The 27,522-nt window shown below is 48.8% G+C and overlaps 1 protein-coding gene across 1 annotated transcript; it reads right to left on the bottom strand.

Annotated features, from left to right (window-relative positions):
* Positions 1–20,079: 20,079 nt before the first annotated feature.
* Bhlhe40 (basic helix-loop-helix family member e40) lies at positions 20,080–26,226 on the bottom strand. The gene is made up of 5 exons (XM_059258309.1): positions 25,839–26,226; positions 25,602–25,671; positions 25,223–25,330; positions 24,188–24,311; positions 20,080–22,327 (listed from the first exon to the last, which is right to left on the bottom strand). Exons 1-5 carry the CDS (start codon positions 25,916–25,918, stop codon positions 21,474–21,476), a joined length of 1,236 nt encoding a protein of 411 aa, XP_059114292.1. The 5' UTR covers positions 25,919–26,226; the 3' UTR covers positions 20,080–21,473.
* Between the last annotated feature and the right edge of the window lie 1,296 nt (positions 26,227–27,522).

Genomic DNA, 27,522 nt, shown 5'->3' with positions numbered 1-27,522 from the left:
GGCATTGCAGAAGACAGGAGACACATGGTGATCTGGTCACCATGGCCATTGGGTGTCTGCCTCTCATTACCAGATCTAGGCTTAGAGTAGTGTGACTCCCTGCATTCCTGCCTGTGGTGGCCCCCTTGACATTCACTGCATCATAGGACAGGTTGGGCTATTCTTGCCTCCAGCCAGGGGCTTGTCTGGGCCTGTGGATTCTTCACAGAGCAATGGGGCGAACCTCAGGTGATCACACCATCTGCCCTCAAGGAACAGCATCAAACCCGGGCTCTTCCCTGCCAGCCACCCCAGCGGCCTCTGGGGCTTTGACCTTTCTCCACCCCACTGCTCTTCAGCCACAGAGGCAAGGTCAGCTTGATCTGGTTTCAAATTCTACCACTGTCACTCCAAAGCAGTGGAGCAGGGGACAGGCCAGTTAATCACCTCCCTGGTCCTCACTTCCTTCCCCTGTGAAATAGAACCAGGCAGATCTCTTCCCCCAGGGCTACCGATAATGATGGATGGAGCAGCAATAGCCAACCGTGCTGGAGATGACTTTGGGCCAAACACAGGCTCATCACTTTACAAACTTTAACTCACTTTCTCGTATAGGCTACGTATTGTTAGGAGTTCATGGACATGTGACCTGTGCATGCACAGCAAGCTGGCCGCCATTTAGAAAATCCCACACTTGTGTTTTGTCCTTCCCTGGTCTCTGTCTGTCTTTTTTGTTGCTGTTGAATCAGGGTCTGTCAGTGGCCTAGAACTCACCTATTAGGTTGGGCTGCTGGACCCACAGTTCTCCACCTCCATCCAAGGGTTCTCCGGTCTCTAGCTCATCTCTGGACTTTCAATATGGATTCTGAGGATCAACCTCAGGTCCTCATGTTTTCCAGGTAAGTACTTTACCAAAACGAGCTGTCTCCCCTCTCCCCCCCACACACACACCCCCAGCCTGCTTTTTGTTAACCTTGTTCATTTTTATTTATCATTTTTACCTTGTTTCTGTGGGGTTTTTTTGTTTGTGTGTCTTCCTTTTCCTGTTTTTGAGATGAGGTCTCACTCTGTAGCACAGGTTACCCTGACATTTACCATGTAGCCCAGGCTGGCCTCAAACTTGCAGTAATCTTTCTTCAGTCTCCTTAGTACTAAGATTACAGGTATGAGCTAGCACTTCCCACTAGAATGCACTCTAAGGGCCATGAACTCGCTAATTCATTTGATTATAGAAATCTGCAGAAGAGAAGGGTATAGTCTCAGAGAGGTCAAGTAAGATGTCTAGGGTCATAGAGCTGCCTGGGAGAAGGGCTGAGATTAGGAGCTTAGTAGGCTAGCACAGGGTCAGGATCCAAACTGTACAAGCATTGCCTTTCACAAAATGCTATTTCCTCCTAGATGTGTTGACACACACCTATAATCCCTGCATCTGAGAAAAGATAGAAGGATCAGGAGTTCAAGGTCATCCTCTGTGGCATTGTGACCGGGCTTGGCTACAGCAGGGCTAGCCTGCACTCTGTCAGACTGTCGCCCAACATGGTAGCTTTCTTGTGGTTTGCGTCAGTGACCATGGTTTTCAAGCTTGTCCTTTTTTGCCTTGTGTCCTTGAGCATGCCTGCAAGCTCCAGGTGTGACCCAGGCCACCATCAAAGGACTAGGAATAAACAAACTAGAGCTAATGCATTGAACACAGACAGCAGCATTATCGTGTATGTATACCTCACAGGCACCCCAAATCTTCCAAGACTTCCCAGGGTCTGCAGTACCAGCCTAGCCTGTGAGGGCTCAGGATGTAGAAAACAGGGGGAGCTTGTGTCTTCCAGTAAGCAGGCCAGGGCTTGAAGGAAGGGGTGTGTGGGGGGGGAGGAGTTCACAGTGATGATTATCAATGAGTGAAAACTTCCCTCTTCCTGCATGCTGCGATGTGCGGCTCAATGGAGGTCTCCCTCCCCCGAGCCTGTCACTGTAGAGGGTCTTCTCTCCCCAGCTCTGCCTGGCCTCCAGAAGAGACCCCTGCCCAAATCGGTACTTCCCTGCATGCTCCTGGTGCCTGAAGGCACTTGCCATTTGTAATGCAACCTACCATGTGTTAGACCCCCTTCCTAGGATGTGGGGTTACAACTCAGAACAAAATGGTCAAAAGAAAGCCTGTCTTCAGAGAGCTTGTGTTCAAGTCTAACAAAGCTGCCCTGAGAACGGTTACTATCTTCAACTGTGGCGCTGAGGACCCAGAGTGAAGCCTCATCTTCCTTAGTGCGACAAAGATGATTGGGGCCAGTGAGATGGCTTAGTGGGCTAAGATGCTTACAGCCAAGAATTCGACCTGAATTCGACCCCTGAGACCCACTAGAAGGAAAAACTGAGGACTGCAGGTTGTCTTAAACACACAAATATATATATTTAAATATACATATAATTTAAAAAATGTTAAAGAAACTAGCCAGTCAAATTAGGGTTCCTCCAAGAAATGAGCTTTCTTATCTCTCCCCTCCCTCCTTCCCTCCCTCCCTCCCTCCCTCCTTCCCTCCTCCACTTTCTTTCTCAGTGCTGGGGGTGAAACCCAGGACGGAATACAAGGTAGGCAAGCACGCCTTTACTGAGGCTCCTTCCTCACTTTATTAAAGGGAGGAAAATAATTTCCATACCTTTTCACTATGATCGGGTGGCCAGCGTGGACACTTTACATTGTTGGGCACTGGCTGTTTTTCCGTGATTATAGATAGAATTTAGTTCTGTTCAGGACACACTTGGGTATTGGTGAACTGCTTGGAGAAGCAATGTGTGATGGCTTACGCCTGTAAAGCCCAGCATTGGAGAGGCTGAGGCAAGAGGATTGCCGTGAGTTCAAGGCCAGCCTGGGCTGTATAGTGAGTTCTAAACCTACCTATACTTCAGTCTCAAATTAAAAAAAAAAAAAAAAAGGAAAAATATTCCAATAAGATTTCCCTTCTACTGAGTTTTGGTTTCTGAAAGATTAACATTTGAAATATTTTATCAGTTATTTATATTTTTATGTGAATGACTTTATTAGGAGACACTGGTCACAAGAAATGAGGAACAGGAAGACACTGAGTACAGAATTTGGAGATAAACTGAAAAAGCGGGGGCGGGGGTGGGGGGTGGGATGGGGGTCAAAAAGCCATTATTTCATCTGAATTCATCGTGTTCTGGAAAACGTTCCAGATGAGGAAGGTGAAGTGTAAGGGCATCTGGCTGGCTATGCATCCAAGGGCTTGTCAAGACTCAGAAACACTAACCTCTCCCCTGAATCTCTTTCCAACACACCTAGGGACAGGGCTCACGATTGGCCGTGGGCCACCCTGGGAGGGCAAAGAGCTTCTGTGAGCCCAGACGCTATTCCTGGCTTTGCTGTTCCAAACACCTTGACCTTGTCCCTTCTGCTTGGGGCTTGTCTGAGGACAGTGTCAGCTTCCTGGGGTGTGAGTCAGTACAGCTGTTCTGTGGCCTCAGCCGAAAGCACAGGTCAGGAAGACATTCGAGAACAATCTACAGAGAATGAATGCATCATGAAGCAAGAGCTGTGTGTTTGGGTCTCCCCACCTGAGCCCCGGGAAGTTTTAAATGAATATTTGTTCAACAGGAACAATGACAAATTGAGCACATGGATGCAGGGTGCTGAGCATCAGCAGACGTTCAGGAGCGCCCGCCGTGGATGCTTCGTCTATAAACAGCAGACATAATCCCCACCTCTAATGCCACTTTGATCTCACTGATGTCATCATGGAAGTTCCATGAGGGCAGGGCTTTCTGACGGCTCACTTCGTCCCCAGCATCCAAGAAAAACTTTGCCTGTAGGTGCGTACTGAAGGGTCGATGGATGCTCAGATAAAGGGCAAACGCCTAGGTTTCATTGGCTATGTCCCTAGGTAAGACTGAACAGAGCACTGAATTTGAAATTAAGCAGGAGTGATGGATAGCATGTGCCTGTAATTCCAGCACATGGGAGATGGAGACAGAAAGACTGGGAGTTCAAAGTCATCTTCTGCTACATATTGAGTTTGAGGACAGCACGGGCTACATAAGACCCTGTGTCAAAAACCAAATGAGGATGTAGCTCAGTTGCTAGAGTGCTTGTCCAGCATGACTGAAGCCTTGGTTTTGATCCCTGGTACTATGTAAACCTGGTGTAGTTGTGCACACCTTTAATCCCAATACTTTGGAGATGGAAATGGGGGCAGGTCAGATCACCTCTGTACGTCTTTGAAGTTGACTGCTCTTTGGTCTGTTTTGTGTTGGTCTGATTTCAAAGCAAGCAGGTGACCCGTCCCTGCAGTATGTTGAAGTGGTGCTCTCGAGATCTTTATGCCCAATGGCACTCAGTGAAGGCAGTCTACAGATGAAGGGCTTGCCCTTCGGGGCCCACCATCCCCAGTGGGGCCTCCACTGTCTTGCCCACACTGCACCACACAGTCCTTAGGGTTGGTCTTTCTTATTTATTGTGTGCTAGACTCTAAAACTCTGCTTCTGTCTTAGAAATTTGTTTATGATAGCTGAACGTGGTGGCAGATGTCTGTAATCCTTCCACTTTGGAGGCCGAGGCATGAGGATCACAGTGCTTCCAAGGCCAGTGTGGGTTATGACAAGAGATCAAGGATCATGGTTAGCCTGGGCTATATAGCAAAAACTTTTCTCAGAGTGGGTTGGAGTAGAGAAAAGAGAAACCTGACCATCCTCACGGAAAGGAAAAAAGGACTCATGTGCAATTATGTTATTGTTAGGAATAAACCCAGAACCCATGGAAGGTAAGTACTCTACCAATGAGCTACACCCCCAGGCTGTTCCTTTTTTTTTTTTTTTATTCAAAACTCTTACCTAGACAACAATTATGCCATTCTGCTTCCCCAGAGAAGTTTCTGAAGCCTAGGTTTCTCAGCCCTCATGTTCTGTGGCTCTCCTTCCACATACATGTCTATGTATGCATCATGCTAACATATTTGAACTCTTTCATCCATTAGAAGCTAGACAGTGTAGCCCAGGGGTTAGAAGCACACCCAGTTGCCAGATAGTTGAAGGTTGCTGTTCCCTGACTGTGTGAACTCAAGGAAATCAATTCCTCCTCTGGACCCTATCCCCGTCTTTTCAAAAAATGGGAATAGTGTCAGCCACATAAGGTCAGTTAACTGTCAGCTAAGTATTTCTACCACTGAACTAGAGCCCCAATCCCTAGATCTCTTTTTACTTTTTATTTAAAGACAGAGAGAGAAAGAGAGAGAGAGAGAGAGAGAGAGAGAGAGAGAGAGAGAGAGAGAGAGAGACTCAATTGCCCAACATGGTCTGGGATTTTCAATCCTGCCCCAGCCTCCCAAGCAGTTGTGAGTAGGGGCAGAAGTCCCATACTCGGCTGGGGGCCAGCGATTGATTTTATTTGTTTTGGAGACAGGCTCTTGCTGTGTGACATTGACTGATCTTGCACAATGCCTGGATGTATCTCAGTTTGTAACACGCTTTCACAGCGTGCACAAACCCCTGGATTGGATCCACGGCATCAAATAAATTGGGCTGGCATGGTGGTTTAGGCCTGTAAACCCTGAGGCAGAAGAATCAGAAGTTCAAGGTCATGTCTCTGCTATGTTGCAAGTTCAGGACCATCCAGGGCTACATGAGACCTTGTCTAGAAATCAACATAAAACAGGGGATAGAAGAGGGTGTATAGTAAGGTACTCAATAAATAGCAGAGTGATTTTATTTTTGTTTTAACCATCTCTTGAGCACAGAATGTATTCCTAATACATCCCAGGGACTGAAGATGGCAACAGCCTTCCTGCTCTCGCTTCTGGTCCCAACCAGCCTTTGGCAGCTCCCCCTTTTATCTGAATGGAAATGCTTGCCAAAAATCTTATGAAAGAAGGATTATCCCTTCCTGGATCAGGGCTTGAACTCTCCAGGGTTCCTTCTGTCCTGTGTGTGTCATGTTTTTTTCTTGGGCCTCAGTTTCCCTTACTCTAAGATGAGTAAGAGGAAGGTTGACTCCTGACTCAAATAGTTTGCAGAGTGAAACAGCAAAGCCGAGTGTCATGGAGACTCAGTACTTCAGGTGCCACCAATGATGGGTCCCTTAACTCTAGGGAGAGATTCCAAAGAGGACAGGGACAACCTTGGGCCAGGACAATACACACCAGAGCCAATTGCAGGGTCTCAGTCACCTCGTTAACAATGGCTGAAGCTGACAAAGTCAACTCCTGGGCATCAGAACACCTGGACAGAAACTGCTCCCCACCTGCCCTAAGCAATACAGAGACACTCCAAGACTGGAATCTTGAGTGGCTCAGGGAAGTGCAGCAGAACAGAGATGTCATTCCACCGCACCCACTCCACTCCCACCCCTAATCCTACCCCCAGATCCAGTCACCAAAATCCCAGGGAAGGATCCTTATTGGCCTGATCAGATCATGTGTCGACTGTCTTCTCCAATCAAGGAGAGCTGAGGAATACGAAGATGGCCACTCAGGGGCTCCGCCCAGGAGGTATTGGGATTCCTGTCAGGGAAGATGCTGCTTCAGCCCTGAGGCCTGAACCTGCTCTTTGTCTTACATACGGTCAGAATGAGGGTCAGCACCCAATGAGACGGCAAACACAAGAACGAAGTTGTTGCTCTGCGTGGCCTCTTCTCTTCTCTTCCTCACATCCTGTGCGTCGTACACAAGCTAGCGACACGGCTAGTGTCATGGTCACAGAATGTCCTGGACGAAGGAGGAAAAAACACTGAAGCCCAGAGACGATTGACCGGAGAGCACACAGCTCAGACTGAAGAAGATTCCGGGCCCCACCCTCACAGGGAAGCCCCTGAGAGCTCAGTCACTTCCTTCCCACCCCCAGCTTATCTTGAACCATCTATGCGTCTTCAAGGTTTTTATTTTGAATGTTGTTTCTATAGTGGCAGGAGGTGCCCACACTGATTCAGTTCTGTCTCATTCATGTAAAGGAATTTTGACTGCCTTCCAGGCGGGTGGCTTTGCTTTCAAACCTGCCTCATGAGGCCTCCCAGCTTTGGCCAGGACTATTTCCTCTACCCCTCGGCCCCTTGGCCCCTCAGCCTACTAGCTGGGCTTGTCCGCCAAGGACTACAGTCCAGCGTCTTTGAATAACTGGGATGTCTGCTTTGGTGTTCTGTGTCTTAGGAGTCCGAGATCAAGGCCTGTGTCTGGCTGCTTCCTCCTGAGGGTGCCCCTCCCTCCTGAGAGTGCCCCTCCCTCCTGAGGGTGCTCCTTCCTCCTGAGGGTGCTCCTTCCTCCTGAGGGTGCTCCTTGTACTACCGCTAGCTTCTGATCTAGCAGTGTTCCTTGCCCGATAGAAGCATGGCTCCGTCTCTGCCTCCATCCTCAAAAACCATCCTTTTATATAAAATCAACAATCAGAAAGGTTGGCTGTGAGGGCTGGGATAGATGATTGCCCAAGGTTTAATCTGTGCTACTGTCAAAAGAGAAGAAAGAAAAACTATTTACAGAAAGGCAGACTCTAGTGATTCACGTGTAATCCCACCAAGTGGGTGGCTGAGACAGGAGCATCACTAGAAGTTTGAGGCCAGCCTGGGCTATGCAGTGAGACCCTGTCCAAACCAACCAACCAACCAGCTAACTAACTAAACAAACAACAACAACAACAACAAACCCACCAATCAGTATTAAAGTCTAGCCTATGACTTCGTGTTAACTGATTACTTCTGAAGGACCGTATTCACTGAACATGTCTATAATCTTAGCCCTCCAGAGGTGAGGTAGGAGAATTATGAGTTTAAGACTATCTTAGGTTACGTATCAAGAACTTGTCTCTAAAAACCAAGGGCTGTAGATATAGCTCAGTGGCAGAGTGCTTGCCCAGCATATGAAGGCCCTGGATTTCATCTCCAACACTAAAGAGGGGAGGGGAAACTGAGACCTAGTTCAATTGATACAGTGCTTGCCTAGAATATACAAAGTACTGGGTTCAATCCATACAAAGTATAAACCTTATCTGATGACACACAGTGGTAGCAAAAGACTTCAAATAAGGTCATATTCTAAGTACTAGGAGTCCATCATTTTCGACAGCGTTTTGGTGGGAGTGGGGGTGGGCTGTTGGAGCCATAGCAAACTTTTCTCACACTCTTTGCCACCTACCTCAACCAGACAACTGCTTACCCATCCCTGCTCAGGTAAACCTTTTCCCGAATACTGCAGACCGTCCGCAGCCCCGTGGCCTGCTTCCCTGTGCTCTGTCTTCACTTTATCCCAGATCGTTGGCTTCTCTTTGTGCAGTTTTCCTGTTCACATATGTCCGCCTTATACTGTCAGCTTCATGAGGACAGGAGTATGTGTCACTGTGTACTCCTAAACCCCCTGGTGGGTCAAGATTGCCTTCACTACTCATCAAGACTAAGCCAGGCCTTGGAGGTGGCCAGACAGGAACCTCTTTCCTCTAGACAAAAAGATTTATACCCTAGACTACCGAAGGCCAGCTGCCGCTCTCCAACACCGTCCCAGCAGCCTGTCCTGCTGCATCAGGGAAGCCCACCTTGGGCATGTGGAGTGGCCTCAGGAGTCCTGGGAAGCCAGGGGTACCAGACGGGAAGGCAAGCTGACCTGATTTGAAACTCTACCCCGGGCAGTTGCAGGGGATGATGGGGCACGGCTGAGGGAAGATGTTCACGGGAGATAAATGAGGATTGTTTTAACACCCAGGGGGCCAGAGGGAGCATCGTTTTTCAGGAAAGTAAGCTGACTGGTCAGCCACTGCTGCCACCTATTCTCCAGGTGACCTGCTGCGCCACAGTGGCCTGTGGTGGGAGACAAGGGTGGACTTTATTGTGCTCCATCTGCCCCTAGCTTGTGACCCTTTGGTCACAGCTGTAGTACCAATAGAGACTTACCCCTTGTAACTTTTCATTCTCGTTTTATGGATGGGAAAAGCCGTACATTTCAGATGGCCGTTTCCAGTGACTTGTCTATGGCTAAGCTGTACAGTCTGACCTGTCCCCCATGCTGGCCAGCGCCCCCTGGGAATATCCCATGCTGAATCCCAAAGGGAAAACTTAAGCCCTGCTGGAAGCCAGTCCAGGACGGGGCCGTGCTGGAAAAAGTGACTTAGGGACCAGGCACCACAGCTTTTTCCTCCGTGAAGGGCTGACTCACTGTAGCAGGCCCCAGCTGGCTGGGACTCTGGGCCAGTGGCTCGGAACATGCCTGCACAGTGAGCGCCTTGTCTACAAGACTGGTCCTTGCAAAGCCGCGGGTCAGGGGAGCCAAGGCCACCGCCCTGGAAAACACTCTAGCACACAGCCAGACTCGGAAGCCAGTACTAGACTCTTCACCCTGCCCCCATCTTCTCTTCCCTCCCATGGAGGCCTTAGTATAACCCTGGCTAGTCAGGTCTAGAGAAGCCCCAGGACCCCCAAAGAAGTCCTAATGAACTGAGATATGTGTTAGCATAAGTTCTTTCCCTCCTTAGAGGAAATGCTAAATGAATATAGCTCTAAACTTAACATAGGCAAGCTCCACGAGGCCTGATTAAAAAAAAAAAAAAGAAAATTTGTTTTTTTGTTTGTTTGTTTATTAATGCTAATATATATGCATGCATATCACAGTGTGCATAGAGGACAGAGGACAACTTGCGAGAGTTGGATCTCTCCTTCCACCATGTGGGTTCTAGGGATCGATCTCAGGTCGTCAGGCTTGGCAGCAAGTGCTTTTACCCACTGAACCATCTCATTGGCCCATGATTTTTCTTATAAGATAATCTCAATGCCTCACTTTTGGAGAGAAATTATTTCTCAGGATGGGGGACATAGGAAGCTAGAGCATCTTTCCTACTGCCCAGTAGGTCCATCAGCCCTGTGCATGAAGTAAGGACTCTGTTTCTGACTTTCTTCCCTCCTAACAATCTTTGTCCGTTTTGGCATCCAGCATTCTTCTGGTGTCCAGTGTTCTGTCAGCAAGGACATTTGAGTCATGCCTTGGGTGAAACCCTGCCTGTGCCATCTGCTTGTTGTATGACCTTGGGTGAGTCACTTGATCTCACTGATTCTGGATTTGTGTAAGTGTAAAATGGAGTTCCAAAAAAAATGCATCTGTGTGGCAATGGCAGTGTGTGGCTGTAAAGAGACCTCTGGCAGGTTCTCCCCATATCTCTCTCCATCCTCCTCTAGTGTTTCTCAGGAAAGATTGCTTGCTCTATCAGTCATTTGCACTTTAGTGTAAGTCTCCGTGAATGCAGTAACGCCTGCTGTAGACTAATTTGCACCAGATGCAGCATGTCCACTCAAGGAGTTCTTTTCAATGTCACAGCAGTCTTTAGAAGATCACTAAGAACCCCCTTTGGTGATTGAAGAAACAGACTCAAGGAGGTGACAAGGTTTTTCAAGGTCACACAGCAGAGTGTGAAATGTCTCTTACTCTCTGGGGCTGCAGAACGTGTGAACACTCAGCTCCTCTCTCCAGTAAGTATGAAGGCCCTGTTAACAGCACAGGCCTTCCCAGCCACTTGGCGTGGAGTTGCCTTCTTCCCAGAGTGCAGGGCTTCCTAGCACACCTTCTGCTTCTTTGCAACCCACTGGGTGCAGACTTTTCAGGTTAACTTGTAATTCCATTCTCCTTTTGGTTCATTTTATTGTAACACATATTACATAAATTATATTGCATAAATGAATGAATGAATGAATGAATGAATGAATGAATGAATGGAGGGCTGGGGAGCTAGCTCAGTGGGCAACATGCTTTCCATGTCAACATGAAGACCGGAATTTGAATTTCCAGGACCCGTGTGAAGCTGAATGAGATACTGAACATCTGTAATCCTGGCGCTTCTAATGGAAGATGGAAGAGAGAGACATGAGAATTCCTAGAAGCTTGAGGGTCAGTTAGTCATGTGCATCAGCAAGCTACAGAGACCCTGCCTCAAATGAAGCAGAAGGCAAGAATAATACCCAAGGCTGTCCTCTGATCTCCACATACTAGTACATGTATACCTGTACTAACACATATGAGTGTGCACACAGAGATAGGTGACAGATAGACAGATAGATGGCAGATAGGTAGGTAGGTAGATAGATGGATGGATGGATGGATGGATGGATGGGTGGGTGGGTGGGTGGGTGGATGGATGGATGGATGGATGGATGGATAGATAGATAGATAGATAGATAGATAGATAGATAGATAGATAAGGGGGTATAAAAGAAATATTTTTACACAGTGTTTCAGGGTCTCACACAGGATCTTACTAAGTAGGCTCAGACTTCCCTCAAACTCAGAATCCTCCTGCCTCAGCCTCCTAAGTGATGGGATGTTGGTGCCATGTGTAGGTGTGTGTGACCAGATGCTCATACTTCCTTCCAAGAAATCTCACTAGGGAGTGTACCCTATAAATATTGTTATACACCTACAAAGTGGCGTCTGTATGCAATTACTCATTGCAGCTCTTTTGGTAATGGCAAAACATCAAAAACAGCCCTTAGCCAAGCATCATGGTGGTACATGCATCCCAGGACTCAGGAAAAGTAGGCAGGAGGTTCACAAGTTCAGAGCCTGATGAGAGTGAGACCCTATCAAAAAAATAATAATGTCAGGCATGGTGATACACACCTGTAACCCTAGTTAGTACTTGAGAGGTAGAGATAGGAGGGTTAGACAAGGACTACATGAGATTCTGTCTCAAAAAACAGCAGCAGCAGCAGCAGCAGCAACACACACACACACACACACACACACACACACACACACACACGAGGAGGGGGAGGGAGAGAGAGAACCTACAAATGGCTCACAGGGAACTAGTCAAATGATAGTACATCTGTGTAATGAATTACGATTACCATACAGTTGTAAGGGAGAACTGAGCATGTGTGTATTTATGTGGATCAGTTCCCACGTGGACATTAAGTTAAATTAGAAGTGAGGAATAGCATGAATAGCATGCTATTTTTGTGTGGAAAGAAAAGGAGACTAATAATCGCCTGCATTTATATTTGTATGATTTCATATAATTAATCTCTAAAGAACTTAAAACATTCCTACCCATCTACTTGTGGGTGAGTTTGCTGGGGGTAGAAGACAGGATTGTAAAACAGGTGGACTCTTTTTTCATGTTTTGAAAATTTGAAACCAAGGGGCTGGAGAGATGAATCCGAACTTGAGAGAACTGACTGCTCTTGCACAAGACTCAGGTTCAGTTTCCAGCACCCACATGGTGGATCACAACTTTCTGTAACTCCAGTTCTAGGGAATCTGACGCCTTCTTCTGAGATCTACAGGCACTGCATGCAGGTGGCACACATACAGACAGACAGACAAACACTCCTACACGTAAAATTAAAAACTTTTCAAACCATTCATACTCTATTCAGCAAATGAATAAAATAAATTGCTTTCCAGGACTGTTCAATTTTGAAGGTAAAATAGTATGTAGGGGTTTGTCTCCTATCCCGCCCCCTCCGGGACAGGATTTCTTTGAGGCAGTCCTGGAACTCACTTTGTTTGTTTGTTTGTTTGGTTGGTTGGTTTTTTGAGACACGGTTTCTCTGTGTAGCTTTGGTGCCTTTCCTGGAACTCGCTCTGTAGCCCAGGCTGGCCTCGAACTCACAGAGATCCGCCTGGCTCTGTCTCCCAAGTGCTGGGGTTAAAGGCGTGCGCCACCACCGCCTGGCTACAGGCAGTTTGTGAGCCACCATGTGGGAGCTGGGAATTGAACTCCAATCCTCTGGAAGAGCAGCAATCACTCTTAATCACCAAGCCATCTACTCACGCCCCCACCCCCCAGGTCCTGGCAATCACCAATCTGCTTTCTGCCTCTATGATTTTATCGAATCTATATATTTCATATTGAAGATTTCACCTAACATGTGAGCTTCTGTGTCTGGTTTGTTTTTACTAAACGTAATGTTTGTGGGGTTCATCTCTCTTATTGCTGTGCCACTACTTTACTTTTTTTTTTAATTACTAAATTTATTTTTTATTTATATGTGGGAGATCAGAGGACAACTAGAATGGGCGGTTTCTCCCCTCCCATTATTTTGATCCCAGGAATCAAACTCAGGTCATCAGGCTTGGTAGCAAGAACTCTTACCCGCCGAGTCGTCTCACACACCCCACTTCACTACTTTTAGTGACTTAGCATTATTCCACTGCATGCCTACACCTCAGTTCACTTATACCTTCGTCTGCATATAGACACTGGGTTGTTCACGCCGACCCTTGCAGACATGCTGCTGTGAGCATTTGCATCTATATATTTATTTGGACCCCTGCTTTCATTCCTTCGGGACCACAAAAAGAACTGTGTATATTAAGATAATTCTGTACCTTTTTGAGCAAGCTGTTTTCCCCATCAGCTACACCACCTTACATTCTCTGCAGCAACCTCCCATCATCTCTCCACCTCCTCGACAACACTTGTTATTTTCTCATTTTTTGAAAATGGTTGTTGTTGTCATAGCTGTCCTCGTGGGTGTGAAGTGATGCACTGTGGTGGTTTGGGGTTGCAGTTCCCGGATGACTAATGAGGTTGAGCAGCCTTTCATGCCCTCTGGCCACTTGGGTGTCTCCTTTAGAGGAATTCTACTCATGTCCTTTGCACCTTTTAAACGGGATGGCTTCCATTTTTGTTATTTCTGTCCACTGGCTAAAAAGATACAAAATATGAGGTATACTTAAAACCTCTTCCTCTCTCTCTCTCTCTCTGAGACAGGTCTCATGTAGCCCAGGTTGGCCTCAAACCCGCAATGTATCAGAGGGTGATTTCAAACTTCTAAGCCTCCTGCCTCTACCCCTGGTGCAGAGATCATGAGGAACCGCCACCATTCCTGGGTTTGGTGTGTGTGAATAGACCCCAGGGTCTTGTGCACACTGGGCAAATCTCTACCAATTAAGCTACAGCTCAGCCTGCTTGTTCCTTGGCTCTTTCTTTTCTTTCTTTCTTCCTCCCTCCCTCCCTCTTTCTCGTTTCTTTTATCTTTCTCTTTGACGAGTTCTCCTAAGGCAGTGGTTCTCAACCTTCCTAACGCTGCAACCCTTTAATACAGTTCCTCATGTTGTGGTGACCCCCAACCACAAAATTATTTTCACTGCTGCTTCATAACTGTAAATTTGCTACTGTTATGAATTGTAATATAAATATCTGTGTTTTTTGATGGTCATAGGTGACCCCTGTGAAAGGGTCATTCGACCCTCAGGTTGAGAAACACTGTCCTAAAATCCTTGCATAATTGCCAGCCCCACCCCCCACTCCTTCAAGGTTGATTTCCTTTTTTTTTTTTTTTAAATTTCCTTTTTTTTTTTTTTTTTTTTTTTGATTTTTCGAGACAGGGTTTCTCTGTGTAGCTTTGCGCCTTTCCTGGGACTCACTTGGTAGCCCAGGATGGCCTCGAACTCACAGAGATCCGCCTGGCTCTGCCTCCCGAGTGCTGGGATTAAAGGCATGCGCCACCACCGCCCGGCTCCTTTTTATTTTTATTGTCCTTTTTCTTCTTCTTCTTCTTCTTCTTCTTCTTCTTCTTCTTTTTATTTTTATTATTTTTTTTTTTTTTTTTTTTGAACCAGGGTCTAACTCTGTAGCCCAGGCTGGCCTTAAACCCTCAACAATTCTCCTGCCTCACCTTCAGAAGTGCTGAGCTTATTACAGGCACGAGCCACCACACTGGGCTTTTAAAAGAATTCTCTTTAAACAAACAAATAAGCATGTGTTTCCTTCCTCTTGTCCCCTGAAAACTGTGTGTGTGGTGGGGAGGCAGGAGCGGGACTCTGGGGGCAGCAGCAGCTGGTGTCACACGCCCTTGGTGCCAGCCTGAGGTTGACCCTGTCTTCAGAGTCCTGGTACCTGTCCTCATGTCCCACCTCCATTACTTTGCTGAGGCTCCTCGCGCAGGAAGGGAGGGCCTGTCTCTAACAGAAGACACCGTCTGGGCCCACAGCCAGTCCCATCACAAGATAGGATGGCCCCACAGGGACACCGGGACTTCCACTGCCAAGGGGCTGGCTCGGCCGCTCATGTTCCCAGGCTGTAGGCAGCCAGGCAGATGGCTGGGGAGAAACAGGGAGTGGAGCTGGGTGGGTGGAGGGATGGCCTGTGCAGTTGAGCTCCCTCAGAATCCTAGGTGACCGAGGGAAGGGGCCTAGTCTGGGACCTTCAAACTCCTTAGCCATAGTTTTCCACTAGAATTCTTATTTCGGGAAACTACTGCTATGTACAGGACAGGAGGGAGCTGCTCCTTGGAAGCAGCAAGAAGCCTAAAACCTTCCTCCCTCTCGCCTTGCAGGTTCCTCTGGGAAGACTGGGTCTCAGGAGACACATAGTCTTTGTCTGAAATCACAAAGGAACTCAACACGTTCTGTCTCCTTTGGGGGCCCTTCAGGGACTCCAGGGGTCCGGGAGATACCCAGGCGTCCTCCAGACTCTAACCTGATACGGTGGCCTTCCACGTTTGCTGTCCCTCATCAGCCAGACCCCAGAGCCACAGCCAAGGGTGAGAGACGGATGAGTCGGCATGGACTCGGCCCAAGAGAGACAGGCACCTCTGTGGGCTTTTTCTGGACTAGTGAAGTTTCCTTCCAGAGAGTTCCACACTCAGGATAACCACCTTGCCACTGACGGTAGCCTGTTGACTGCTGCCTCTCCTGAGGGATGCCTCCAACCTTTATCAGATTCAGGATCCCAGCCAGGTCTTTTTATATTTATTTATTTATTTATTTATTTATTTATTTATTTATTTATTTATTTATTTATTTATTTATTTATTTATGTATGTATGTTGTTCTGGGTTTGTTTTTGTTTTTTGTTTGTAGCTTGCTTGCTGCTTAAGACAGAGTCATGTGTGGCCAGGCTGGCTTTGAACTCTCTGTGTAGCCAAGGGTAACCTAATCTGATCCTTCTGCCTCCAAGAAGAGGGCTGGGATTACAATTGTATATCCCCACACAGATTTATGTGGTACCTTAAATGGAATCCAGGACCTTGTATAAGCCAAGCAAGTAGTCTATGGACTGAGCTGTACCTCCAGTTCCATGCTTTACTGTTGTTGATTGTTTTTGTTTTTGTTTTTTTAGAGAGGATCACCTACCCAGAACTTGCTAAGTCCTGATGTTGACCTTGAACTCCCAATCCTCCTGGCTCTACCTACTGAGTGCTAGGATTACAGGTGTGCACAGCCCTGTGAATCTGTGCTTTAGTTCTTCAGGCAACAGTCTGTTCTTGGGCGTGGGATGGAGTCGTGGGTGGGAGGACATTTAATGTAAGGCATTGGATGAAGTGTTGGGCAAATGACTTTCTCTGAGCTCGGTAGTTCAATCTCCCAATAGGCATCCACAGGGCTTCTGTGAAGCTGAAAAGAAAGACTGCATGTCAAAGATCAGCACTGTTGCAGCTCTAGTTAGAAGTAAATTTGGCTAGTCAGCGGTGGCGCACGCCTTTGATCCCAGCACTCCTGAGGCAGAGGCCGGTGGATCTTTGAGTTCAGGGACAGCCTGGTCTGCAGCATGAGTTCCAGGACAGCCAGGGCTACACAGAGAAACCCTGTCTCAAAACACCAAACAAACAAACAAACAAACAAATAAGTAAACCTGAACTTGAGAGTGTGGCTTGTCCCTAGCACAATGGATCACCTCAGGTAACACGTCTTCCCTCTGAGCTCCACCTTTGACATTTGTAAAAGAGGCATGTTAAAAACAAAAACCAATCAAACAAACAAACAAACAAACAAAAAAAAAAAAACCATTGGACTACAGAGATGGCTCAGTGGTTAAGAGTACTGGCAGCTTTTTGAGAGGACCAGGGTTCTGTTCCCAGCACCTAAATGGCAGCTCACAACTACCTATAACTTCTGCCCTATGGGATCTGATGCCCTTTTCTGGCCTCCAAGGCACTAGGTATGCATGTGATACATATTCATATACACAGGCAGAACATTCAGATACATAAAGTAAAAATAAAAGGGAAAAAAATTTTTTACAAGAGGGCTCAGTGGGTTAAAGCATTTGCTGCCAAGGCTGATGACCCACGTTCAATCCCCAGGACTCACAAGATGGAAGGAAAGAACCAGTTCCCACAATGTGTCCTCTGATTACACCTCCCACCATAACACATACTTTGCCCATATAAATAGTAAGTAAGTAAATAAAAATAAATAAATGCAATTTTAAAATTGCTTTAGTTGCTTTAGCTGGGCATAGTGGCCATAGTCTAATCCCAGCACTTAGAGGTTGAGGCAGGAAGATCATGAGTTTGAGGCCAGCCAGGGCTACATAGTGGCACCTTATTTTAAAAGTGGGGGTAGTGGCGTATTATTGCCCACTCTCCACAGCTGCTATAAGAAGTAGAATTCAGCCAGCACGTGACTCTAATCCTGTTACCAAGGAGCTGACAAATTCTTGGCTACAAGGAGGATAGAGAGCTAGAGCCAGCCTGGGCTACATGAGACCCTGTCTCAAAAAACAAAAACCAGAAAGAGAGTCACATAAAATGTTTAATAAAAGTCCAGAATAAGGAAAATATTCAAAATAATGTAATGATTGTGATTATCACTACTTTTACTAATTTTTTTTTATTGTTAATGTAACAAGAAGGACAAGGTAGTTTTGTAGTTAAGCAATAGACTCCACAGCCTAAATGCTTAAGTTTAATTTGCAGTTTACTACTGGAGCTGTGTGACTCTGAGTAAGTACTTAACTTCTCTGCCTCTTCATTTCATTCTCAGAATCATGGGAATTGTACCCACTACGTGCAAATGTTGTGATCATTGTGTCCTTGTATGGGGAGTGCTCTGAGGAGTGCCTGCCTAGCAAATATTAAATGCTACAGCGGTGATTCCAGGAGTAGGCTCTGTGAAAGCTGTTTTCTTGATTCTCCGTAACAGTTCCACAAAGCCCCCAGAACCACGACCCCACTCTGAAGCTAGATGACCAGGGGCAAGTCACCTCCCTTCTCTGAGCCTGCTTTTATGTATTATTATTATTATTATGGCTTCTGGGTTGTGAGGGCTGCATTAGTGAGGGATGAGCCGTGGGAAGCTTGTCGATCCGTGTTAATTAGGCCCGGGATCCAAAGCTCTGCCCAAAACCAGCTCCTGCCCCACCCAGCGCTCCCTCCCTCCCCATCCCTGCCCTCGGATTCCGTCCCGCTGCGCACCAGGGGGCCGCGGCCTTGCCCGCAGCCAGGCCCTATTTCTGGGGACCGAGCGAGCGATCCCGAAGCCTTGCCAAGCTTCCCCGGGGATCGGGTTTCTGCTGACGCCGTGCCAGGCACGTCTGCTTCCAGGAACCGGCAGCCGCATTTAGCCGCGGGCCGCACATGAAAGGCTCCAGTCGGAAACGTGACGTCGTGTCAACAGGCGCGGCAGGTCAGCGCTGGGTGAGACCATCCCGGCAGCCCCGCCGCCGAGCACGCCCTGTCTGAAGGCGGCCAGATCCCAGGCCTCTGAGCTCCTTGGCCCCAGAGTCCATGCTTCACCCCTCACGGCTCCACACATACACACACACACACCCCCCTTTTCAACAGAGGCCTTCTTTGTCCCCAACTGGGCTGAAGGCTGGGATGTGAGCCACTTCACACACCTTCCTGAACACCCTTGGATCGGCTCCTGAAACCCTGCTTAGAAAAAGTTCAGGACACTCTGGAGGCAGAAAAACAGACGGGCAGCTGCGCCTCTGGGGGGCGGGCGGGGTTGGGGGTGGGGGGGCTTCACGTGGCAGGCTCTAGAAGAGACGTTCTGGGTTGTCGGCCTGTGCAACCCTCAAATCTATTCTTAGTTCAGGGTGCTCGCACCACTTCCTGCTGTCCACAGCTACTCCTTGAGTCATAGCTTGGGAGGGAGTTGGGGGGTGGGTTTAGCAGGCAGGGGGGCTGCAAGGGCAGACTACCTAAAGCAGGACTCAGGGACCATCTGAGCCACAGGTTAGTGTGAGAATCCTAGCCAGAGCAGGCCTAAGAGGGGCTTGATCGGACTCCTGCCTCTTGAGGCCTCGTCCCCCAGGTCCAGGCTCCTGCCCCAGCACTGTGTGGCTTGGGGACAGTTATGCCCTTTCATCCAGCACTGACTACTACACTGAACACTCACTTTCATTTTCAGACCCCCAGGAGTCAGAGAAGGTGACACTTGAAAGGCCCTGTGTGCCTGCAGGTGGTGCTGAGAATCCCCTGGGGTTGGCTTCCCCGTAGGGGAGTCCTCCAGACAGCTAGACTATTCTGGATGATTCAGATGCTCTGGGGCCTGGATTATGTACATCAGGAAACCTCAGGACAAATCAAGATGATGGGAAGAAAGCAAAAATACTCAGCTGGATCATTTCCCAGCTAATTATTATTTTTAAATAAGAGCACGGATACTCATTCCCGCACACACCCAGAGAGGAAGTTGGAAGACTATAGAAAATAATTATGGACTGTTGCCTTCAGCAGCATTGAAGGAGATGGGGAATCCATTAGAACCTGCTAGATTTCAAAGCGTTAGCCTGCCTTGGCAAAGAGGTGCTATCTCCAGCCAATTATTATTGCTTAATAATCCATTAAATCATTTCCCAATGTGCATAGCCCCACAGCAGCCTCCCCGGACACTCCAGTCCATGAGCCCACACTCAGATTTTCCCATCAAGTTCTGAAGCTGTTTAGGGGTTAAGTGGTTGTCACTTACCTCTGGAAACAAGGATAGAGTGAGTGCAGATCCCTGACAAGAATTCATTAAAAAATAATAAAGACTGAGGATGTGGCTCAGTTGGTAGAGTGCTTGCCTAAGATGTATGAGGCTCCAAGTTCAAACCCCAGCACTACATAAAATGAGGTGTGGTGAGCACATGCCTCTCCTGCTCCAGGAAGCCTAGCCTGGCCGTGATCCTAGCATTTAGAAGGTGGAGAAAGGAGATCCAGTCAAGGCCAGCCTTGGCTACATAGCAAATTGGGTGCCAGCATGGGCTACTACATGTGACCCTGCCTCAAAATAAATGAATGAATGAATGGATGGATAAATAAATAATGTTAATAATGCCAGGCACACGAAAAGCTGAATGCAATTATATCAAGATTAAGTAGACGCTGTCTTCAGGCAAGAGGGTGAAGGAAGAACCATGACACGAAGTTATTTTTAAAACCAAGGAGACCATTTCTCTTCCACAGGAAAAAGATTATTTTATTAAGTATTTTTAAAACAACTACTTAACATTTACTTAGATAAAAATATTTACAATTTCACACCTTCAGGAAGGTTCCAAAATATAAACACTGTAACCTCTCCTCTCTCTAGAGAAAAAGAATTATTCTTCTCTTCAAAAACAGGAATACATTCATTTTTCTCACTGTGTAGATCAAGTAATTATACAAATAGACATCTGAAACATTTTCCTTTGTCATATATTTATATAATATATATTTATAACAGCTTTACAAATAAAGGCAACGATTTTTTTTATGCCCAAATAAAAATGGGAAAAGAAGTTAAAACACAAGCATAGTGCATTTCGAGAAGCTGGTGCAGGGCTGGCTGAGCAAGTCAAGAAAACAAGGACTCTGGATCAAAAATAAAACTTCCTTAAAGGAGACAGAATCCTTTTTAGCAATAAGGACACTCCATATGCTGCCGGGCAAGAGGGATTAGCCTAGAGAAAGGATCTTGGGGTGCCAAAGCTCTGCTAGGCCTTGGAGAAGCTAAGCTTGGTTCAAAGCTTTAGGAGGGCTTGAAATCCGAGTCTAGCTGAGTAGTAAGTGGAGCAATTGATTATTTAGCTTTGTACACTTTGGGATGCTTAGGGCATCTGCCACCTCTGAGACCTGGACAGCTCACCATAGAAGCAAGACCTAGAAAACAGGTGCCATTGGGTCTGGGACCGGTCTGGTCCACCTCGGTTCCCTAGCAGCTCAGCTTGTACCAAGGGGGCCCTTTTCAGTTCCTCAGCAAGCTAATCACCACAAAAGCCTGAGTTAGGGAACTGCATTCATTGTCTTTATTCATCAGAGGCGGGGGTGGGGGAGGAGACCTGCAGAAATTTGCCCAAACCACTACCGTGACATGCCAGTGTCGGCTACCTCACCACCTTAGCCGAGAGCTCCTCCGTGTGACCGCTGTCAGTCTGTGAGTCACCTCGACAATAAAGGGAGAAGGGTGGGGTCCTAACAGCTGGCTGGGAGCTGTGCTCTGGAAAGCCCTCTTTTGAAAGCACCTTCTCTCAAAGCCACAGAGAGACCCAGCTCCCCAACTGGAGAGTGACTCAGAGATCAAGCCTTTCGAAGCCTGTGAAGATCCAACTGATTTGTATCAAAGGGGGCTCTTCTCTGGGTAGGGAAAAGCCCAGAGAACTGCCACAGCCCTGTCATCTGATGTGAGGTCATCCTTTTCGTGTCTTCCCTGTGTCAGAAGGAACTTAATGTCCTATACACACAAACACACACACACACACACACACACACACACACACACACACACACACACTCTGAATCTCCTATGTGGGTCTGCATGGAGGGCCGACCTTTGTGGTTTTGGAATCAGGGAGGAAGAAAAGCAAAGCAGCAGCAGATCTCTTTCGAGAGTTTAGTCTTTGGTTTCTAAGTTTAAAGGGGGGATCTGCTTCAGAGCCTGGAGCAAGGCCGAAGAGTCAAGGGACGAATGTGCCAAGGGAGAAGGGAGTCTCTGGGGCAGGAGCAAGGGAGTCGGGATCTTGTCTGGGTTCATGAAGCTGGAGAGGGCTGCTGCAGAGGTATTGAGGCCTGGGTATAATAACGGTACAGAGGTGGGGTACCAGCATTTCTCCAGCATAGGCAGGTAGGCAGTTGCCGAAGGTGGGATGAGATAGAAGGGCAGGCAAAAGGGAGGCTGATGTGGGTGGGGGCCCAGAAATGGGGTACCCATCAGGTCACTGCCAGTGAAGTGGCCCTCCTCATCTGAGAGCTGCATTCGGCTCTTTTTGGTGGGGGGCTCTTCAGATTCTTGCTTAATCGTGCTGACTCGTTCTCCCATGGTGAACCTGCGACCATGATCACTTTTGAAGTAGGACTGCTCACTGCGCAAATCACCCTTCTCCAATTCACCTCCGTAACCGCTGTCTGTGTCCGTATCACTTCCGCTCTGCTCCCCACCCGAGGGGGCAAAAGTCCGCTGGATGACTGGCACACAGTTTTTCCCAGGCCCTTCTGATCCCTTGGCCAGGAAGCTGGGTTTCTCTTTGAAGTCCATGGCTTTGGGAGCCGAGTCCGATGGTTTCCGGGAAGTACCACCCTGCAGCAGCTCGGAGACCACGCGGTGGAGATGAGTGACAAGCTGGGAAGACTTCAGGTCCCGAGTGTTCTCATGCTTGGTCAGGTACTGAAGCACCTCCCGGGCACACGTCTGGAAACCTGAGCAGAACATTTCTTGTCCTGCTTCGATATTTCTTCCTGACAGCTCACCTGGACAAAAAGACCCAGAAAGAAGGATTTTAGAAGGTTGTGTGGTACATCAGGGTTTTTTTTTTTGTTGTTGTTGTTAAAAAAAAATTGTCAGTCAATTTGCATTTCCAGCTCCAAAAGTAATAGGTCTATAGAATCATACTGAAAAGTACAAAGAATAAAATCAACATATTCCTACCACTTAGAGACAGATTTTTTTTTTTCTTTTATGCTTGGGCTTTGACACTAAGCACAATGGTGTATCACTAGGTTACGTACATTCCACTGTCCCCAAATAGGACTTTGAATGCCTTTATAGTATCCCCGAGAAATAGACCAAATTACTTCTACTCTTGTTGACTTGTAGGTTAGTATCTGCAGTTTTTCTTGTGACACAAAAATATGAACATGCTAGTGTATTTATACGTTCAACAATCATACTTTTTTTCCTTTTCTTTTTCTTTCTTTCTTTCTTTTTTTTTTTTAATGAGGCAGTCTCTTCATTCTATCCTAGATCGATGTGGGGTTTACTCTGCAATCCAGGCTGGCCTTGAACTCACATTGAGCCTATCTCGACTTTCAGAGTGCTGAGACTACAAGTCTAAGCTACCACACCCATCTCCAGTCAATTGGCATAGCAACAGTCTCATGAACGCAGAAAGCCAGACCGTCATAAACAGTATAGAAACAATACCACCTAAAAAAACACCCCCCCTTTTTTTTTAAAGACAGGGTCTTCCTATTTAGTCTTAAATGGCTTAGAATTCACTATGCAAAACAGGCTGGCCTTGAACTTATGGGGCTCTGCCTCTGCCTCTCAAGTGCTAGGACTACAGGCATGCATCACTGTGCCCGTAAAAGTTGTAGCTCACACCTGTAATCCCACCACTTGGGAGGTTGAGGCTGGAGGATAGCTTCTGAGTTTTAGGAAAGCCAGGACTACAGATTGAGACCTCGTCTCAAAACAAGAACATAGCTGAACACCAACAAAAAACCCCACAAAATTAAAACCAACAACTTCCGTACACATAAAACCCCAACCTATTAAACAAACAGTTGCATTCCCCCTGTGAACTTTAACTGGGCTCTTTATTTGTAAGTCTTTTCCATATACTGTAGCCATGACTGCCCTAGAGATCAGTTCTGATCAACTTTCTATTTTCAGAAAGAAAACTGGCAGACACAGGGCTTGGTTATTTGTGATTCTCATATTGGCCTTGGCCAGGACAGAGAAGAATGCCTGAGGGGTACGTGTAAGGATTCCCCCTGGCTTGGACTGTATGATCTGGAAGGGAGAGACGGTTAGACGGTGCCTCGGAGTCTCTGAAACTCCATAGAAATGAATGATGAAACCAGTGGTTTCGTTAGATTGTGCAATTCGTCAAGATACCTAGTGGCTATTCAGAGAACCACAATGAAATGCAGGGGGAAAAAAAAACCAAAAACCTGCTGTCACCCCTGCCAAGACTGCACCCCACATCCAAAGTCAAGGAAACAAAGGAACAGGGAAACACTGGGGGCAGGCCTGTGTTCTCTTCACCCATGATGGAGGGCTCAGAAGACCAACTGTAAAACACCCACAACGCAAATTATAGGTGCCTTGGCATTTTAAAGGGGAATGGGGAAGTCTCCCAGAACCTAGACACTCTTGGGCCAAAATGTCACAGGGACGTTTCATCACTGAGCTAATATGTACTCACTCCAGGTGGCACACAGCGGCACTCCGAATGGAAAGTATGACCTTTTAGGAAAGAATAAAAAAGCATCTCCTCCAAAGAATGTGCAAAAGTGAATGGAGACGGGAGGGTCAGAAGCCAGTGTGCCCAGGGCTCTACTTGTGCTGAGCTCTTAGGGAGATGCTAATCAGACCACAGCACTCACCAGCTTGCAATCCGCTCTGCAGGGCAATGATTTTTTGTTGCTGCTGATCAATCAGATTTGTCAATGCTTTTACGTGCTTCAAGGTAAGCTCCAGGACCACTGCTTTCTCCAAGTGACCCAAAGTCTGGGGGGGAGAAAACAAACAGTTCCTGTCACCCATGAGGTCAGAGAAGTCCCTGCAGACACTTATTTGTGATGTCTGGGTGTAAACAACAATAAACCCAGGAAGAGCCTTTCCTGCTTTACTAAATTTAAAGTTTGCAGATGTTTTAACATATACATATAGATGATCAACAGATTAAAAAAAAAAAACCAAACACGTGTCATCTATCTTTGGAGGCATTTTGGTAGCTATTACAGTCTCAGGAGTGAGCTGACAGATATATTTCTCCAGCAGCTGCCCTGACCTTACCTCGGGGGACTCCAGAGATAACATTTCTCTGCTGTGGTGTCAACCCAGGGAGGGACGTCTACTGTGTCTGGCAACCAGGAGGCTCTCTCTCTCTCTCTCTGTGTGTGTGTGTGTGTGTGTGTGTGTGTGTGTGTGTGTGTGTGTTTCCCTGACACCCTTTCAGAACTTCCAGCTCACGCAGGCTTTTCCTCTTCCTTTCCAAATACTTTTCCCGAAGGAAAAGCTAGAAAGTTTTTGGCTACCACTAAATGATATGATGGAAAGAAAAAAGCACACATTAAAGGTTGTCCTCTTATGGATGGAAGGTGGGAAAGGAAAAGGCTTAATGTGTGTGTGTGTGTGGTATGCTCCTTTAAGTCCGGAAAACTACTAGGCAGTGAAAATCACCAAAAGAAAGCTGTGCTAGTGTTGGAGCCAACTTAAAGGGGCCCCAGAGGGTTTTGGTTCTGCCTCTGTCTGGAAGGACTGAACTGGGGATGGGCTCCCTCCAACCCAGAGCTATCCGGAGCTTTGATCCGCCCGTCTAGCCTGCAGTTCCTCGTGACGCCTGCAGGCGGCGAGTGACCCCCACCCGCCCTCTGGGCAGAAGAGCTGGGTTGGAGCGCTGCCAGCTTCTCACTTACTGTAAGTTTGAGGTGTTCGGGTAGGAGATCCTTCAACTGGGCAATGCACTCGTTAATCCGGTCACGTCTCTTTTTCTCAATCAGCCGATGCGGCAATTTGTAAGTTTCCTGCAAGGAGTACATGGAAGCGATGGGTGCCCGGGGAAGGGAACATGAAGCCTCCCTTCCTCCCCGCCCGGCAGCAGGGAAAAAAATCCTGCAAGGGCGCAGAGACGCACCCAGAATCACCTTCTCTGCCCCCTCTTTCCCAAGTCACTCAGTTGTGACAATGGGCTCACCACATCTTGAATCCCCCAGCCAACCTCCAACAAGCAAACTTTTCTTGGAAACTCAGCGCACGCGAGGGGCTAGGGAATGGGGTCCCCAGGGATGCACCTACCTTGCTGTCCTCGCTCCGTTTTATCCCCCGTCTGGACTTGTACACTTGGTACATGTGGGCAAAATCCATCCTGTAGGGAGAGGGGCCAGAAAGAGCCATGACTCCCGAGTGCGCACTGGCTGCAGGCGCCCTATTGATGCAAGAACCCCCTATGTTCCCAGAGGTGCCCCAAGTTGAGAGCGGCTCACAACACAAGGCTAGGAGCGGAGACTTGAAGAGGTCACAGTGCACACTTACCCTGACAGGTCTCCGTGCTCCAGTCCTGGCGCTTTGGGCAGGCAGGTAGGAGGTGGTTGCGCGCTGGGGATCCGCTCCATGATGCGGCGAGCCGGGGCCACTGCGCGCTCCTGTCTACACTTAGCAGAGCGTCTGCGGGAGGACTGCCCTGGAAGGGAGGATCCGAGGGTCTCAAGGGGTATGTTCCTCTGAGCTAGCCTGAGCTCCCTTGCAATGCGCTGGGCTGCCAGGAGCCGCGGCTTTGAGGCGTCGTTTAGTTGGGGGCGTGCATGGCCGGGTGTCTCCGCGGCTTCTGGCTCCCGCTCTGCGCACAGACTGGCGGTGTATGCTCGCTGCGCTGTCTGCGCCGTGCGAGCCAAGTGAATGAGAAGTGGGGCGGGCGGGGAGGCGGGAGGGAAGGGGGGTTGCTTAGGGCGGAGCGGGGGGGGGGGTGTTGGAGAGGACGAGCCGAGGAGTAAGGAGAGGCTGCGGGCTGGGTTAAATGGGAGCGAGTGGGTGGGTAGAAGCTACGTGTTCTACCCTGTGACTCCAAGCACGTCTGGCCGCTGCCGGGGAGGGAAGGAGCGACCTGCCCGCCCTCCCCCGGCTTCATCACATGAGTCTCACGTGTTGGACAACGCTCTGGCGGCTGCGAAGTGCCCCCCCACCCCACCCCGCGCCCCGAACCTCGGGCCCCAGGTGTCTGCGGCTGCGGCCTCCTTTCCCCGAAAGAGGGGGTGGCAGCGCAGCCCAAGTCCTGCCCAGCTGGGTGGGGGGCACGGAAGCTGGAAGGAACCGGGGAGGGGGGGGGGGGGAGGTTGGTAACGTGGGCGAACCTGCCCCAGGGAAATGAAGTAAGTTCCCGTCTCCTGGGAGGGAACGGGGGAGGACGGATCCGCCCGCGTCTGACTCAAGCCGGGAGAGGAATATCCCCTCGGTCGCTCCAGCCCAACCCTCTTCCTCCTCCCCCGCCTGGTCCGCTCCTAGGAACCGGTGCGCAGCGGAGGGAGTCGTCGTCCCCCCCTTGGCCTTCCCCAGAGGCTGGGGTTTCTTTCCGTCCCCGCTTCCCAGCCCCCCAGCGCTCAGCCCAGTGTCCAGGAATTGCCCGCCTTGGGGAGGGACCGAGGGCGGGGCGGATGTCACCCCATGGGAAGCGGGCAGGCGGCCAGGCGCTAGGGCAGCCGAGGCCGCCGCCGCCGAGCACGCCGCGCGCACCTGACCGTGGACCGTGTGAGCTGCGCCGGCCCCTCACTCTCCCGGGAGCTCAGCTCCGGGGCGCAGCCTGCGGGTGGCCCGGCACCCGACTGGCGCGCACCCATCTCCTCCCGCCTTTCGGGGTGCCTCACTGCCCCCACCCACCCTGGCTAGTCAAGCACAGAAAGATACCGGGCACAGTGCCCGGCGTTCCCTCCCTCCTCTGCCCCCTCCGGAGCAGAGGCGTCCGGGTCGCCTCCCCTCCGGCTGCAGCGTTACACAACCGCGGCGACGGCGCCTGCCCTGCAGCAGCGCGGGGCGTGACGCTTCACGTGGCCCGGACGCGGGCCGTAGCTCGGCTCACTTGCAAGCCTCTCTGCGCCCGCATCCTAGCTGTGACCCCCCGCGCACAGGGGCTGCCAGCCTGCATGGGATCCCGCTGCTAACCAGGAACTTGGGTGGCGCTGTTTGCGGTCTATTCCAGGGCAGGAGGAAAAAGAAGGGGGAGAGA

The sequence above is a fragment of the Peromyscus eremicus genome, chromosome 3, assembly GCF_949786415.1.
Source record: "Peromyscus eremicus chromosome 3, PerEre_H2_v1, whole genome shotgun sequence".
In the NCBI taxonomy this organism is placed as follows: domain Eukaryota; kingdom Metazoa; phylum Chordata; class Mammalia; order Rodentia; family Cricetidae; genus Peromyscus; species Peromyscus eremicus.
The sequence above is the reverse complement of the archived record's forward strand: the minus strand, read 5'-3'. Positions and strand labels throughout refer to the sequence as shown.

Excerpts from the sequence above, each read along its gene's own strand:
- Bhlhe40 (XM_059258309.1), bottom strand. The coding sequence starts at position 25,918 with ATGGAGCGGATCCCCAGCGCGCAACCACCTCCTACCTGCCTGCCCAAA. Across the intron at positions 25,672-25,838 it reads GAGCACGGAGACCTGTCAGG|GATGGATTTTGCCCACATGT; the intron begins GTAAGTGTGCAC and ends CTCTCCCTACAG. Across the intron at positions 25,331-25,601 it reads AACGGAGCGAGGACAGCAAG|GAAACTTACAAATTGCCGCA; the intron begins GTAGGTGCATCC and ends TACTCCTTGCAG.